Genomic DNA, 16,084 nt, shown 5'->3' on the forward strand with positions numbered 1-16,084 from the left:
TCTTCCAAACAGTAAAGACTTTTTTAATGCAATATTTCATGTAAAAAAAATTATGACAAGGCTGTGTGTGTCTCAAATTACAGGTAATTATTACATAAGCTGACTGAAATAATCAATTTATGCCGATAGTATCATAAATTGATGTAATGTTTTCACTGTATTTTTGGCAGTTATTGATATTGATTTTCATGTGGTTTTTAAATATCCTTATAAATTTCAAACAATATGGAAAATTCGAATCGTGCATTTGAGTAATTACTTTTTAAGGCAATAATTCTATCGACTTTTTGGCAGTTATTGCTATTGATTTCTCCACAGTTTTCAAATCTGATATTTTTTATACAATACTATTTATTACAACAACCTAATCAAGAAACGAAACACGCATTTGAGGAGTCCAATTAACGTGATTTCATCGTCGATCTTTATTTCGTCAATCACTACTACGGATTTCATGATTTTCAATTATTGTCAACAATAATTATTTACAAAATGCGAAGAAAGAAATAATTTGTGCACTCCCTCCCTCAACAAAATGCGAGAATATCACCCATAATAGAATAAAAAACAATTACACAGTGATTTTTTTTTTTTTAAATTAGTAAACATATATGTTTGTTATTAAAAGTATCTTGCAGAAAGATATTAGCACCAAGAGAGTTTTGCCGCAGATATCTCTAAAAAATTCTGCCATCGGGTTAGAAGACAAACATAACGCTATAATTGCTAAATGAAAAAAAACATAGAAAAAATTAACAACTTCAAAGTATAGAGAGATATTAACAGATAGATGCAATAACTTACACAGATAAATTTCCAGTTACCACAGCATTATTATCAACTGACACTTCTGTAGAGTTACGTTTTTTCTTTTTTTTTCTTTCAGGTGGTTGAGGAAGACCTGGACTTTCACTGGCCATCACAGAGGGCACAATGTCCATAGTGACACTTCGTACATAACTATTAAGCTGGTCAACCAATGCAGATGTGCCAGGGACTTCTTGGGCAAGATAGGCATATTCAACTGCCACTTGATCCGGTTCAGGTTCAGTATTTGGAGAGCTATCCAAACACTGCTCTACGGGATAAGGCGAAACATTTTGTTGGCGACGAATGGAACGTTTTCGCTTTGTTTGTTTGTTTATCTGAAGCATTTTTGCAAGATCAATTTCGTAGTTATAACCTCGAAATGTTTTCTTGAGAGCTACACTTTTCATTCCCTGCAATGAAAAAAAAGAGCAGTTTGTAGACCAAGGTTGACACTCAAATCTTGAAAAAAAATTCCCTTTGTTTCTCCTGCAGTGCACATATTATACAGGGTGCATAGCCAAATCTTTCAACAAAAAATAAGCACCTTTTAAAGCACTCAAAAAACATTTTTAAGCACTATGTACATTAACAAAATGTAAAATAATTTTCAAAGACTTTACATGATCATGATAAAATAACTAGTTTCTGAAAAAGGATGCCTTTCTTTATTATACATACCTGCCAACTTTTAATCCCTTCCATTATCATTTTTCCCAGTGTTATTAAAATGGAATTAAAACTTCAATTTTAATCAAACAAATACGTTGTATATGAGCAAACTTAAGTTGACAACCATGATAGTAAGCATATTAATATATGTGCTCAATTTTTGTAAGAATAGTGGTGATCAAAATCATTCAAAAATTAAGTTTATAAAAGAAAAAATAGTATATATTTACTAGCACTTTAAATATGAAAACAAAATCTTCCGGAAAATCCGGAAGAGTTGGCAGGTATGATTATATTAGCCATTATAAAATGATCAAGAGATTTTTTAGTTCAATATCAGAGGGTGGAAAATGAAACCTGAAATTGAGAGTATCTTGCAAAATGCAGAGTTGCACATGAGAGTGCAATAATCTCACTGAACCCCAGCTCAGTTGACGTACACGCAGACTCGCTAGTGTTTCATCAAACATGTAAAATTATTGGCGCTTTCATACGCTGTGGACCGACGGTATGTCGGAATAGATTGTGGTTGAATGAATTGTGAAAACATTGAACAGAACAACGCGAAAAGCACGCTTTTGCATAATACATGGTGATAATCGAGACGGAAAAGAAAAAAAATTCTCATTTTCGAAAAGGGAAAATTAAGCACTTTTTAAAAACACCCAATGAAAAAAGCACTTCAAAAGCTTTTAAAAAACAAAAATAAGCACCTTTAAGCACTTTTTAAAAACGCTATACACCATGTTACACACAGTATATTGAGAGGAAACACAGTTACTGCACTCTTGTGTAAGCTATATTGGGCTAACTGTACTAGTTTTAATTGCTGGAAAAACTTAAGAGAAAAAAAAGGAAAAGCTGAACATACTTAAACAATGCTATAGAAAATGAAATAGTTTAGCATAGTTGGAATATCATCCTTCAATATCCCGTAGATTACACATTAAGTAGTCACCATTCTTAAAAGACGACAATAAGAAACAAAATTTCTTGTATTTTTCCAGTGTGTGAAGAAAAAATTAAATAACCTGCCTTTTTCCTGTTTTTTTAGATGATTTTTTAAATTCCCTGTATTTTCCAGTTCCAACCCTGTGTACTGACACTCAGCTTCAAATCAGCTGAAATAGGCATACTATAATTTCAGTTCAATAAACAGAATCTATCCCAGTGTCTAAACACGAAATGGCAAAGAAAAGTAAAGAGATAAACACAAGCAAAGTGTTTTAACTGGTAGAGACAGGGGAACAAACTTGAACAAGATAATAAAAGAAGGGAGATATGAAGTAGGTGTGAAGAGGTTTGGCTGAAACCTACTGGGTAAAAAATTTTTTTTTAATTAGAACAGATTTCCAAACACTGAGAAAGGATAAGATACTAAAAAAAACATGAACTAAATTTAAAGATTGTTCAAAGTATGGAATGAATACCAGAAATCAAGCTTGGTAGATGAAGATCACAGTTGAATGATTTTAGCAGGAGAAAACTCAAACCTATGATTAGAATTCTTTCTTTGGAGAGCAAGGGAAAATAATTTAATATCCTGATTTTGTACATGCATTTCATGTTCTTTAATTCAAAATTAATTTTAAGGGCATGTTTAGCTTGTCCAATATACCAGGGGTGGCAAACCTGCGGCTCTTTGAAGGATTAATTGTGGCTCTCGATAAATGTACCCAAGTTTCTGTTTTATTTTTGTGCTATTATATTTTTAAAAATTATTATCTTTCCGTATGTGTTTCAAAATGTCTTTTAAACTACTAAGAACAAATATGAAAGACTAAGTGCAACATTGTTCAATTCAAGGAGAGTTTTCCATTTCCAATATAATTATGACACAAAAAGCACCTGGAGCATTAGAATTAATAGAGATGAAAAAGAAGATCAAGATCTACAATTGAAATATAAGTCGATGTCGATTACTGAATTTAGGAAATTCGTACCAGAATCGAAGTATCCTGAATTAAAAAAGGCTGCTTGTCAAATTATTTCAATATTCGGAACAGCGTACTTATATGAATAATTTTATTCCACTTTAAAATTCGTGAAATCCAAACACCCATCAGTATTAACTAACCAGCATTTAAAAAAACTAATGAGTAGTGCTGTCACCAATTATTCACTAAATTTTAAAGAATTATCATGAGAATTAAAATAAATGTGGTTAATTTTAAATTCAATACACATATTTTGTTCTTCTACTTATATGTTTTCAATAAATATAATTAAAAAAAATATAGTAAAAAAAATAAATATAGTAAAAAAAAAATTTAATACCTTTTTTGCATATGTTTTAAATACATATTTAATTGCGGCTCGCGAAAAATTTCGAATTTTGAAAAATGGCTCGACTATGTAGGAGCTTGGCCAACCCACCCCTGCAATATACCCTACCATGCTAATAGGAAATTTGATTAAAAGTCCAGCAATGAAAGAATATGGTGAAATTTATTTTGCTTTGTTACATTCGAAATTGTATATATATAATGAGGGCTTCTTGAAATGAATTTTTCAGACATTTATCTTTTCTATTTTTGAATTGAATTGTGACTTAAGTTTGTATCTGAATGCAATCAATTCCTTTTCACCAGTTTCTGAAACCACTCCCATTATTTATTCCACTTTATAACAGTAGAATTGACTATGGGAAATATCCCTCATTATTTTTTAAAACGCTCCTTTATTTCCTTATTTTTATTTAAAAAGTCGAATACTTTATCACATTTACCAAAAATTTACATACATAAATGCAATAATCTATAACTACTGTATAAAGCAATTTTGTCTAAAATAATTCTTCAGATCTGAGCAACGGATTCTGTTCTAAATTAACTCCCTCAAGGTATTTCTATTCTTTTTGTTTGAAAAAAAATCTCTAAGCACTTTGGACTTGGAAAAAAGTTTTCTTGTTACACTCTAATGCTACCTAAAATGGAAAAAGGTTCGAAATTCCTACAGAGCTTATGCTGATAACATTACTTTTAATTGCAAGTAGAAGCTGGAAAAAAATAGGTCTGGAGATAACTTTGGTTGAAAATATAATTATATTTTTTTTTTTATTATTTTCTTTTTAAAAAATAGTTGATGATAATGTCACAAAGTAGCAGTGACCACGGAAGTTTCTCAAGAGGGGGGGGGGGAGTAATATATACATTTCTTACTTAGAAGGGGTTATGTCCCTTTATTTATATGATGTGAATGTCTGCCCTCCCTGGTTCCATGTTCCCTGAAAGGTAGAGAAAATAAATAATATTCAACAAACCTTTTGGAAAGCATTTTCAATATAATTATTCACATCAATGTCATATGAGTGCCAGTTGTCTTTGTCATTACCTGACCACTGCCATGTGAAACCATTAAGAAGAGAATCAATGGTAGAACATAAGTGCCTCCTCACTTTTGATTTTGTACCTGAATTATTAGAAAGATAAATAAATAATTAAAAAGTTCTAAGAAATAAATTTTAAAAAATAAGTCAGTGAAATTATACTTATTTAAATATACAGGAAATAATTAGTACACAAATAAATAAATTGGATAAAAATTTTTAATAGTAAAAAAATTAGATTTTGAGAAAAAGGGAGCTGAATTCAGAGGTGACTGTGAGCGCAACTCAAAAATCCTGAAAATTGCTCGAGTAAAATCATTAATGATGAATTTCAAAAAATTAATGTCTTTCTAAATTTAAATGATTGATATTTTCACAACATGAAATTCTAAATAAATTATATAAAGCATAATTAAAATTAATAATTATGATCAAGCTTATTTTTATCTTCAATCACATTTATTACTTCACCAGAAAAAATATTTACAAATGAAAGAGATGCCAGGTATAAATTCTAGTTCTAATGTTTTTAAATAAAATATAAAAGAATTTGTATACATAAATGTGATCGATGACTTCTAGAAACTTCTGGACCTTGAATTTCCGGATCGCGGTTAGAGAAAAATCCAGAAATCCGCCTTTTTCCAGAGCACAATCATCTCTGATAATTAGAAGAAGAAAAATAACAATTAAGTTATTTGTTTAGAATCTGTCAAATCTGCCTTAAAAAATGGCAACAAATAAAATTTATTAAACTTACATAACAATACCCACAATATTGGTAAATTGAATGCAAACTATACTGATAGACAACAAGCTACCAAACTATACTGATATTTTTTTATTCAGTAGTTAGTTTTATTAGGAAGGCATTGGCCCACATTGGGCTGTTTGGCCAACTATAATGATGATGATGAGTTAGTTTTATTAGATTAGGTATATTTCCGAATTTTAAAGCTGTAAATAGAAATTTCTAAATTAATTCTATATAGATATTTATTAAAAAAAACCTTAAAACACTATACATAGACAACTATATGTTTCAAGAAATACTTCTTATCTCCCATCATCAGGCAGAATTAACTTCATGTTCTACTATCTCTAATTTCTATTCTTTTACCTTCCCCCATTTTTAATTCTAAAAGTGAGATGTTCTGATTTATCAGTTTATCAAGTTACTAAATTAGCTTCAAATTATCACCTCAATTTCAAGGGAGAAAATTATTTTTAATGTATTAATAAGAATATTTAATTAAAAGCACTATAAAAAAGTTGATGGAAAGATAGATAGAATAATAGAGCCTTTAAGCATCTCAAATTTTTGTTATACACATTTTTAAAAGTTTTTAGGTAATTATTTTAACAATATGTTTAAAAAAGAGCTTGAAAACATTGTAATTATCATAATTTACGGAAGGACACAAGGCAGTACTACTTGGCGCTGTCTCTCCTATTGTGCTATCTGTCCTTTTCTACTTGAAGAAGGTTTATAAGTCTATTTTGAGCACACAAGCCTGAAAATTTATGTAATTGCAATAACCAATAACTTATCATAGTACATTTTAAAATAATAACTTCCACTTGCTTTATTAGTGCCTATTTCTTCTGAAATTAAACCTTTATTAACATGCCATTGTTTATTTCTTATTATAGGTGTGCACAAGATTTTTTAAATGGGGTCCAGGGAACACAAAACTAAATTTTCACAGCCTAGGTGCATTTAATTCAGAAAATTGTTCTATGTATACAAAAGTGTAATAAATATTCAAAAACAAAATTCTTTAACTATTTGTGATAGGATATATTAATATTTAAAAAAAGTAATTAATAAATAATTGACATTAAATAACGATTATAATTTTCATTTAATTTTTCATACAATAGCTAAATTTATATTCATAGCAGAGAAGCTAAACCTGCTAATATTAAGTAAAATATCAATTAAATAAAAAAAAACTCAGACAAAGATAAATAAAAATCTAGATAATTTGTAAGTACAAAATGGCACCGACAAAAAAAAGAAAAGAAAAAAGTATGAAAGCTCGACTATACAAAATGCATTCCTAACTTAACTTTGTCCCACACAATACATATTTAATTCCCCTTCAGTTGATTTAAATAGTTGACAAAATCTTGAACAAAGTGACATTGGCAGCCGAAAACATTTAATACATTTCTATTTTAAGCCACATTTATTTATTCTACTTTAATTATCAAATTTTTTAACAATTTTAATAGAACATTGTGCAATATATTACAAAAGAATGAATAATTATCAATTAATAACGGTACACACAAACCATAATGATAGGATAAAATAGTAATAATTAATAAAAAAAACATCTTAAAGACCAAAAAAATTAATAGAATATTACAAAAAATATTATTAATACTTCTTTCAAAACTAAATTTTTTTAAACTGAGATTAAAGATAATAAATTATAATTATAAAGCATTCTTTAAAGTATATCATTTAATAGGCTTTTGTATTGTAAATACTTCTTAATTATTTTAACTTCATTTTAATTGTTAACGGTATAAGTTGGTGTACATGCTAATGTAAAATTATTCAGCTTGTGTAAATAATAAAATAAAATTTTAAAAAGCACTTTTTTCCAAGTAAAATTTAAATTTTTACTAAACATAAAATATAAACCAGTAGCGCATATTACTCCTGAAGGAAGTCAGGAAAATGTTTGGTTGTGAGTCATTTTATTATTATTGAGCTTGTATAAATAAAATTGTCACTTGTACTAGCACTAGTTAAAACTTTAGCATTCCAGATGATAAGCAACTAACAGTTTATCAATATAAACTAAATTTTGGAGATCATAGAGTACTTAATTATCCAGTTTTTATTAGATTAAAATAAAATTTTTCTTTTGTTTATAAGGTAAACATATATTAGTAATAATAAAAATAAACGTTTCAAATTTAATCCAAATAATTTTAAACTATATAATAAAAAACCAGGGAAAAATCTATATTTCTTATAATATTTTTACAATTTAACAATTTTTTTTTAACCCTTAACTTATATATGCATTCGTTAAAGTGCATAAATATGAATAATCTTGTAAGTATACAATAATAATTTGCTAATGAAACATTTGATTTGATTTTAAAATTCTTTCATAGAAGGTTATTAATTGGCTATAATAATAAACAATTTTTTTTTTTAAATAAAGATCTTTCGTGAAAGGTTTAGATATCGTACTCATGATTTCAATAATAATAAGTAGCCCGTAAAATATTTTTTCAATAAATTTGTAACGGAACGACAAAGCTTAAATGTATGTGAGACGAACTTGACTGGCAAAATAACATCGCCAATTATATCAACGATGTGAAATTTCTTTTACTTCTTACTACTTTTCCAATTTCATGAAAATAGAATCAAATTGACTCCTAAGATAGACAGCCTTATCAGAACATGAAGTAGCTTATCAAAACTGTTTCGCAATAGATAAAATACGCGACATGATTTTAATTTAGATATCCTGTATTAGCACAAACATATTCGATTCAAGAAATTCAGTTATTAATATTTTACGATTGCCAGAATATAAGAAATAATATATGCATTCTCGTTTTCTATTCTTCTACTTGCTTTTTTATTTCGTTTTAAAATTAATTTAGTTATTTTGAAACTAATCTAATTAGTTACTTATATTATTACTACAAATTGTATCTTTTAAAGAGATAAAAACAAATTTGTCCCGCTAAGACAATACACAAAAAAATCTAACCTGTTTTTTCAGAAACTTGAATCATATCTTCTAAATCGACTGTATATATTTTTAAAGCTTCATCTATATCTCCTAATGATACAGTATTTAACTTTTTTTTATAACTCGTCTCTAAAAATTGTGAGATTTCCGCCGAAAAAGGAACCCACTTCCCAGTTTTATTGTTTCGCTCCCATACCACAAATTTCCAATCACCACTATTAACGGACATTATTTATTTACAATTTAAGTTCTCTGAAACTTTCAAAATTACATTAATAACAATGATCGTAAAAATAAAATCGAGTCAACAAAACCTTCGGACTTATTCTGCAATACAAATAGTGTGAAAGAACCCGATTTCAATGAGGGAACAGGTTTCCACTTGATCACGATTGCGTCACTATCTACCAATCCGTAGCGTGACTGAAGGTTTGGAAGAAAAAAAATGGAGGAAAAGTGAAATGAAACTTCTCATAAAACAGATTTAAGATTATGAGTCATTCGGATTTATAAGATTCAAAACATAACTTTTAATTTGAAATGTTTTGATAGGGTGTACTAGGAAGGGCACATATTCCAGCCAGAAAATAGACGATATTGAGGAAACAAATTTTCAAATCAGATCAATTAAAAAAAAAGCTTTGTCCCTGCTTGTAAACCCCAAAATTGAAGTGAGAATTTTTTTTTTCTTAGAGAAGAGAAAGAGCCTTAGGAAAATTTTAAATAGAAAATTACTGATAAAAATAAGGTTCGGTTGTATTTCTAAGGAAAAGTTCGTCAAGTTTTGAGTTCAATTGATAAAATGACATTACGAACGATCTGGAACAATTTATCTGTTTGCATTTCGATTTACATTTTCGGTCGATCTTTCCTCGTATTTTCATTTATTCTCATTCTTTATTTTTATAACATTTTAATTAATAACATATCAAGGACTTTATAAAGTTCTATAGTGTTATTAAGTTTTATTGTTTTGAGTGAATTTCTACAATTTAAAATTATTAAAATTGTCTTTTTTTTATTATTTAGTTATATTTGCATTTGGAATTTTTTTGAAGCTCTGTTTCAAAATTCAAATAATAAAAAGCGTTGATAATAACTTACAATTCATTATAAAGTTAAATTTAAAAAATATCAACAGAATCATCTATTTTTCAAAAAAATAAAGATTTATTTTACCCATGTGAAGGTACACAAATTATTATTTGATCATTATTAAAAATCATCAATTTATCGATTAATAAAACCATTTATGTTTGTTAATTTATGTATGGAATAGTAATCTCTGAACCTGCTATTTAGTAAATACTGATTTTTAGACAATCTGTAATCTAAAAATTCAAAATTAATAAAGTTTTGATTTTTTTAAAATTCTTTCAAAAAAAAATTAATAAAAAAAAATTGATATTTAATAGCTGAGTTTGGAAAATTGCATACAATAATTTTTAAGATGTTACTCTTTCTTTAATTGTGCACTTAATTATTGTAATCCTGCAGGGTGATTCCACCAAAAGAGGCCCCCGAGTGATTATATATTCAAAATTATCGTAAAATTAAAAATGGAGTCATTTTCCAATGCTTGTTTTATGAAATTATAAAAAATGTTTAGTTAAATTGTAACAAAAAGTGGAACACAATGAACTTTAACACAGGTTCTGTACCTCGTTATTTGATCTTATCATGGAGATCTGAAAATATTGAGGGGCAATAAAATAGTTTTTAGTACTATATATCCTGATTTATATTAATATATTTTTTTGACTGATTAAGAGTTGATTAATAAAGATAATCCAATTTCTCAGCAACATACGTAATATGATTTTACTTTTTTTTTCTGTAAAAACTTTAGTTAAGATAAAAGATTTTAAAATACTCCGATTTTTTACGTTTGCTCGCTTCGCTCATTTGTGCATGCGCTTGTCCGACGGAAAACGCAAAATCAGGTTTCCTCTATATTTAAAAGAGGCATAATCATTAAAAGGCCTGATTAAAAAATTCTTTGATACCAAAATAAAAAAAATGGATAAAAATAAAATATTTTTCGAAAAGATTTTATTGATAAAAATCTTTTTTGCTAAAAAAAAAAAAGCTTTCTTCATACCAGGCTGCATAGGAACCTATTAATCAGGTAAGTGCCAATAGAAAAGTTGATAGCTTAAGATTTGGCGAGACACGAAATAAAATTTTAGGATGGAATCTGCGAGATTGAGAGTGTTCATAAAGTGATAACACAAAATAATTGTACCCACAAATTTCGATTTTTTTTCTTCATTTTTCAAAAAAGAAAAGAAAAAATATCAGGAAAAAGAAAAGAAAAAAAATTGCCCTCTCCTAATATATACCATGCCTTTTAAAAAAACGGCAAACTAAAAAGTATAATTTGCTCTACTTTAATTGTTAGAAAAGAAAATTTTATGGCTAAAGAATAATAAATCATGCTATTTTTAATTCCATTACTACTTTGTTTAGAACGGAAAGTTTAAAGTGTCCAGCACAATTTAATCAATACTGATGATAGCTTATAATAGTTTTAAAAAGCATTCTTGTGTAATAATAATTTTAGAATTTTAATAGACAATCCCTCAATTTATAATTAAACAATTTGATATGATTACTGGAATGTTAATTGGAATCGATCTTTTTTCTTAAAAAAAATCACATGATAGAGTCGAATCTGAAATTGTACACCTACAAAACTCCATCAAAGATTTTTTCCTGTATTTGCAGAAAATAATAAATAAAAATGTGTTAATCGAGTTTCTTTTTGAAATTTCTACTAAAATTATTAATTAAAATTGAAAGATGTTGGATCAAAAATCCAAATCTTTCGATTCTCTAACTCTTCTACATAAAAATATTTATACATATATATTGTATTTTTATAAACTAGGATGTTCTGAACATACACAAATATTAGGACAAAAAGCTAAAAACCAATACAATTAAGGACAATTTATTTTTTATCAGAAAAATCATCAGGACAACTACGAAGCCTGGTTCAGAGCAACTTTTTTTTCTTCTGTAGAATTTATGTCCTTTTTTTTTCTTCATAAAATATCATTTTAAAATAAATTGAACAATATAGTAATAATAAAAATAAAAAAAAATACTAACTTCTTTAAAAAATTGATACTTGAAATTTAGTCCAATTTTAACACTAATTTACTTACCTCCAAACGGAAAATATTTCGAGTTTTTTGAATCTTGAGTACTTTGATTAAAAAAAAATTTATAAATCACAAGAAGAGTGTCTACTTCAAAATTCTGTAGTTATCATGAAATTATTAATAAAAAAAAAGGGCGATTAAAAAAACTTTTGCAAATAATTTGTGAACAAATTATGAAAATAAATTTAAAAAAATTAATTTAAAAGGTAATATTAATTAAAAGGTAATATTCAATAAAATTTAAACAATATGCCGAAGAATTGTAGAAAAATATATAATTAATTGTAAAATTTACAATGTCCTAAAATAACGGAAGGAAGAGTTTGAGTTTTTGACATTTTTTCAAATTTCTCAAAGAATACTTCAGAAATATTTCATAATTTCAGTCATGCGAGATTTCTCATACTTATGAATAAAATTTACCAGAAGTTCGAGAGACAGGCAATATATTATGGACAAAAAAGTGCCTTTGATTAATGCATAGCAATAAGCTAGTAACCTGTATAAACTACTATGATCATGATATGCAAAAGTTGTATAAAACTTCAAGATTAAAAATGTTCATTGACATTTGGATATCGAGAATTTTAAAGAAATTTTCTAAATAGTTTTTGTACCCTTTAAAAAAAAAAAAACTCTTAATGATAAGAGTCTGTCCACAAATTTTTATTTTGTATTATAAAACAAAATTTAATCAACAATGACATTACCCAACAAAGATGTAATTGTATATGTAAAGAAAAAATGGGAAGTAAAATACACTTTATTTGGGGTCAATTAGAGAACTGGAGAGCAAATGTTAGCTGTTTAAAACCTGATATATTTGAAATTTCTAATTGAAACTCATTTCTTGCATGATGTTTTTTTCTATTGTAGGAGAAAACATTCCAACTTTACTGGTTGATCATTAACATTTATTATAATTTCATTGTACAAATTATTATGTGCACGAATTCTTTTATGTTTTTCGAAAAAAGCTAAGTTGATAAACAATAATAAAAAATCTAACTAATCAAATGATTAAGTAAAAGAAATATCTATAAAATGGAAGAAAAATATCTATATTAATAAGACTGTTACAGAGCAGGGGGGAAAAAACAAGACCACCTTAAAAATTTTAAATGGTTCTGGGGGGGGGGGTGATGCTAATTAATTAGTCAGGAGAACAATCCAAAGTTTGGGACTCATTTATGTAAATTTTACCTTTTGCGTATTTCGCCATATCTCGATAACGTTCTAAGTTAATTGAAGAATGTTTGGACACATTTATAAAATTCGCTTATTCCAAGAAAATTCCATGAAAAAACAAATTATCGTAACTATTTATTAATATTTTTCTAAATAATAATCAAAAAATTTAAATTGTAAGGCATACAATTTTTAAAATCATTTTAAAGTATCTAATTTTACAGGGCATACTACGTTTGAGCGAAATTAGTTTAACAGCTCCTGAGAAATCAAATTTTAAGGAAGTTATTAATTAAAAATTTGATTTCTCATTAACTATTAAACCGATTTCGCTTCCGATTTTTGGAATTTGCCATGCAAACTTACATACTTTCAAATGAAGTAAAAAAATTGTATACCTTAATCTTTTTTCCCAACTATTATTAAATAATATAATAAATATTTACTAAAATTTAATTTTTGCATGGAATTACCTTTAGATAAAAGAATTTTATTATCGTGTGTAAAAAGTTTTCTATTCACTTAAAAGTACTAGAGACATGGCGAAATACCAAAAAAGAAAAATTAACGTCAATAAGTCCAAACTTTGGATAGCCTCTCTAACCAAACTATTCGAACCATATTTTGGAGGTCGAAAATCTAAATCCGTCAAACAAAAACATAGTTTAATTCAAAGAATTGTCTGATTTCGTAACATAAAATATCATTTACATTGCACTAATTAATTCTCATATTTAAAGTCACCCCCTTGAACCATTAAGTACAAGCCTAGATTGTGAAGATCTGATCATTAGATCAAAAGTTATTCAGGATGACTTTGAGCACTGCACATTAAAGATAGCTTGAAGCAACTCTTGATAGCTTGAACTCTTTTCACTTTTTACTATATGCTCAAATTAAAATATTCAACAATTTAAAAAGAAACTTCTGCAAGGCAAGTTTAGGCTAAGAAATCTTAGCTTAATTTCCTTAACAAATATTGAAGCTCTTTAAACAAGATTTTCCTAAAATTACCCACTGAGTATATAACAAGAAATAATAATAATAAAGCAGACTTAATTGATTTTCATCTCTGAAGCCTGTTTTTCAATGATTTTATACACTACAAATGGAAATAGGTAAATTATATTCATTAAGAATAACTAGAAACAAAATAGGTAACTCATTAGGCTTAATTAGTTGTACGGTTTAGGATAAATTGCCAATTTTGATAGTCATATAAAACAGTAACTTGTTAAGTTAAATCTCGTTCATAACATTTCCAAGTTTAAAAAACTAAAGGGAATCTATCTACACTTTCTGATCCAAAGATTTATATCCTTGATCTAAAGCGAAAGAAAAAGAGGGAAACCTGTTTACTTAAAAGGTCTAAATTTTTGACACTCAAATAAAAAGGGGTAGCCATACTCTGGAAAACAGGGTCCCAATAGAATGAAAACAGTTGATGAATTATTTTTTTTTAAACAAATATTTATTACTGAATAACAGTTGAAAAACATTAAATTGTAAGGCACAGAAATGTTTATAGCACTTCAAAAAAGGCAATTTTATGTAACAAAATTTAAAGGAAATCAACCCAATAGCTCTCTAATTTCGAAATTGAATAACTCCACTGGTATTCAAACAATTACGTTCAAATTTTGCATTTGTTTTTAAAATTGCACAACTTACAATTCAAAAATGTTTAAACTATTAACAAATAGAAGAAATTGTTAAATTTTACATGGAACTAGCTTAATTCTAAAATTATGCACAAATTTTTTTGATTTCACTTAAAAAGCCATCAATATAATTGAAAGGAAAAAAAGAAAAGTACTTTTAAAGTCCGATTTTGTTACTTATAATTCTTCAAGTTCAGGAATGTGAAATTTCAACAATGAAATTATTTCAACTGTGCACTGTTTAGAGTTCTGCCTAGAAATAAAAAAGGGCAGAGTGCTTCCTCTCAAAAAAAGACACTCACTTAGAACACTGTAAAAATTGGCAAAATTTGTAATGTTAAATGAATTTGATCCTCAACAATTTTTAAATTAACCTCTTAGACTATTTAACGTATTTCAAACAATCACTTATTTTTAAAATAGAAAAGCTTGTAGTTTGAACATTTAAAGATTCCTTTTTACTAAAAAAAGGAGGGTTATAAAATAAAAAAGAAAGGGCAGGACGTCCTTCTAAAAACACTGGTTTAACTATCAAATTATTTAACCTAACATGAAAAACTAAGTGCAAAAATATTAAATATATATATAGCAGTTATATGTCAATAAAAAGCTAAAAAAATTGCAGCTATGCTACATTACTTACTCAAAATGACCTATCTAGAAACGAAAATTATAAGCATCACACATGAAAAAATAAATAAATATACTAACTAAATAAATCTCAACCAAATAGAAGAAAAATTTTCAGAAATAAACAAAATCAGATATACCTTGCATCAGAGATGAGCAAGAATTTTCGGGCATCTTTGACCAAGGCAATGCAGTATCTCTGATTGTGCATCTGTCTCAGTAGAAGTTTTAACATAATGCTGTAATCTTAGAAATGTGGGAACCTCATAAATTGTTTGAAAGTAATTCGAATAAGTTACAAGTCAATAATTAATCCTTTGCTCCCATGTAGATGAAAATAATTAATGTGAATAAATCTAAACAAATATACTTACCACATTACTAGCTAAATTTGGCAACAAACTTGGTTACCTTTCACATAAAAAGTCGAAAGCACAGCACAACTGTATTTTAATATTCTAATTCTACTAATCAAGAGTTTGAAAGCATAAAATCTCTAAAACATTTGTGAATGCAAACAATAAAGTAAATTTGCAAACAATAGTAAGTCTTAAAGGATATAATTATAATTGTATTTAATAACAGAATACCTGTAAAGTTTACACATTTTTTCTTGTAGTTCATATTACTGTCAATTTGTAAAAAATGTACCTAAATTTTTTTTTATCCGGATTTTACATCATTCTGCTAAGTTTTCTTTTTTAAGTTAATCTGACAAATACATTAAATCAGGGTGCCACTATAATTACTTTGCAGCTAAGATTTATTTCTATAAAAGAAAAATACAAAATTATCCTAAGGACTACTTGACATATAATTATTCATTATTCAGGGGCCTGTCCAGGGCAAATTTACTGCAGCTTAGTGGTACTTTCACAAATTAAATTTTAGGAAAAACGG

General features: G+C 27.3%; 2 protein-coding genes across 5 annotated transcripts in view; both read right to left on the reverse strand.

Annotated features, from left to right (window-relative positions):
- dx (deltex E3 ubiquitin ligase) overlaps positions 1–15,496 on the reverse strand; it is a 29,731-nt gene extending 14,235 nt beyond the window's left edge. The window contains exons 1-3 of one of the 4 annotated variants that reach the window (XM_087157836.1): positions 15,325–15,496; positions 4,742–4,890; positions 805–1,220 (exon numbers count right to left, since the gene is read on the reverse strand). In XM_087157836.1, coding sequence (XP_087013962.1) covers positions 805–1,220; positions 4,742–4,890; positions 15,325–15,358 — 599 coding nt within the window. In that variant the 5' untranslated portion in view covers positions 15,359–15,496. Of the gene's footprint in view, positions 1–804; positions 1,221–4,741; positions 4,891–8,024; positions 8,339–8,556; positions 9,183–15,324 lie in introns of those variants that run through there. The other 3 variants (XM_087157835.1, XM_087157837.1, XM_087157838.1) reach the window with 3 other exon arrangements.
- The window catches only part of LOC107442800 (calcineurin subunit B type 2), a 132,399-nt gene that overhangs the window by 105,698 nt on the left and 10,617 nt on the right, over positions 1–16,084 (reverse strand). The window lies entirely within an intron of this gene.

This window comes from Parasteatoda tepidariorum, chromosome 2 (genome assembly GCF_982258835.1).
Source record: "Parasteatoda tepidariorum strain Cologne lab strain chromosome 2, Ptep-v5.0, whole genome shotgun sequence".
Taxonomy (NCBI): Eukaryota; Metazoa; Arthropoda; class Arachnida; order Araneae; family Theridiidae; genus Parasteatoda; species Parasteatoda tepidariorum.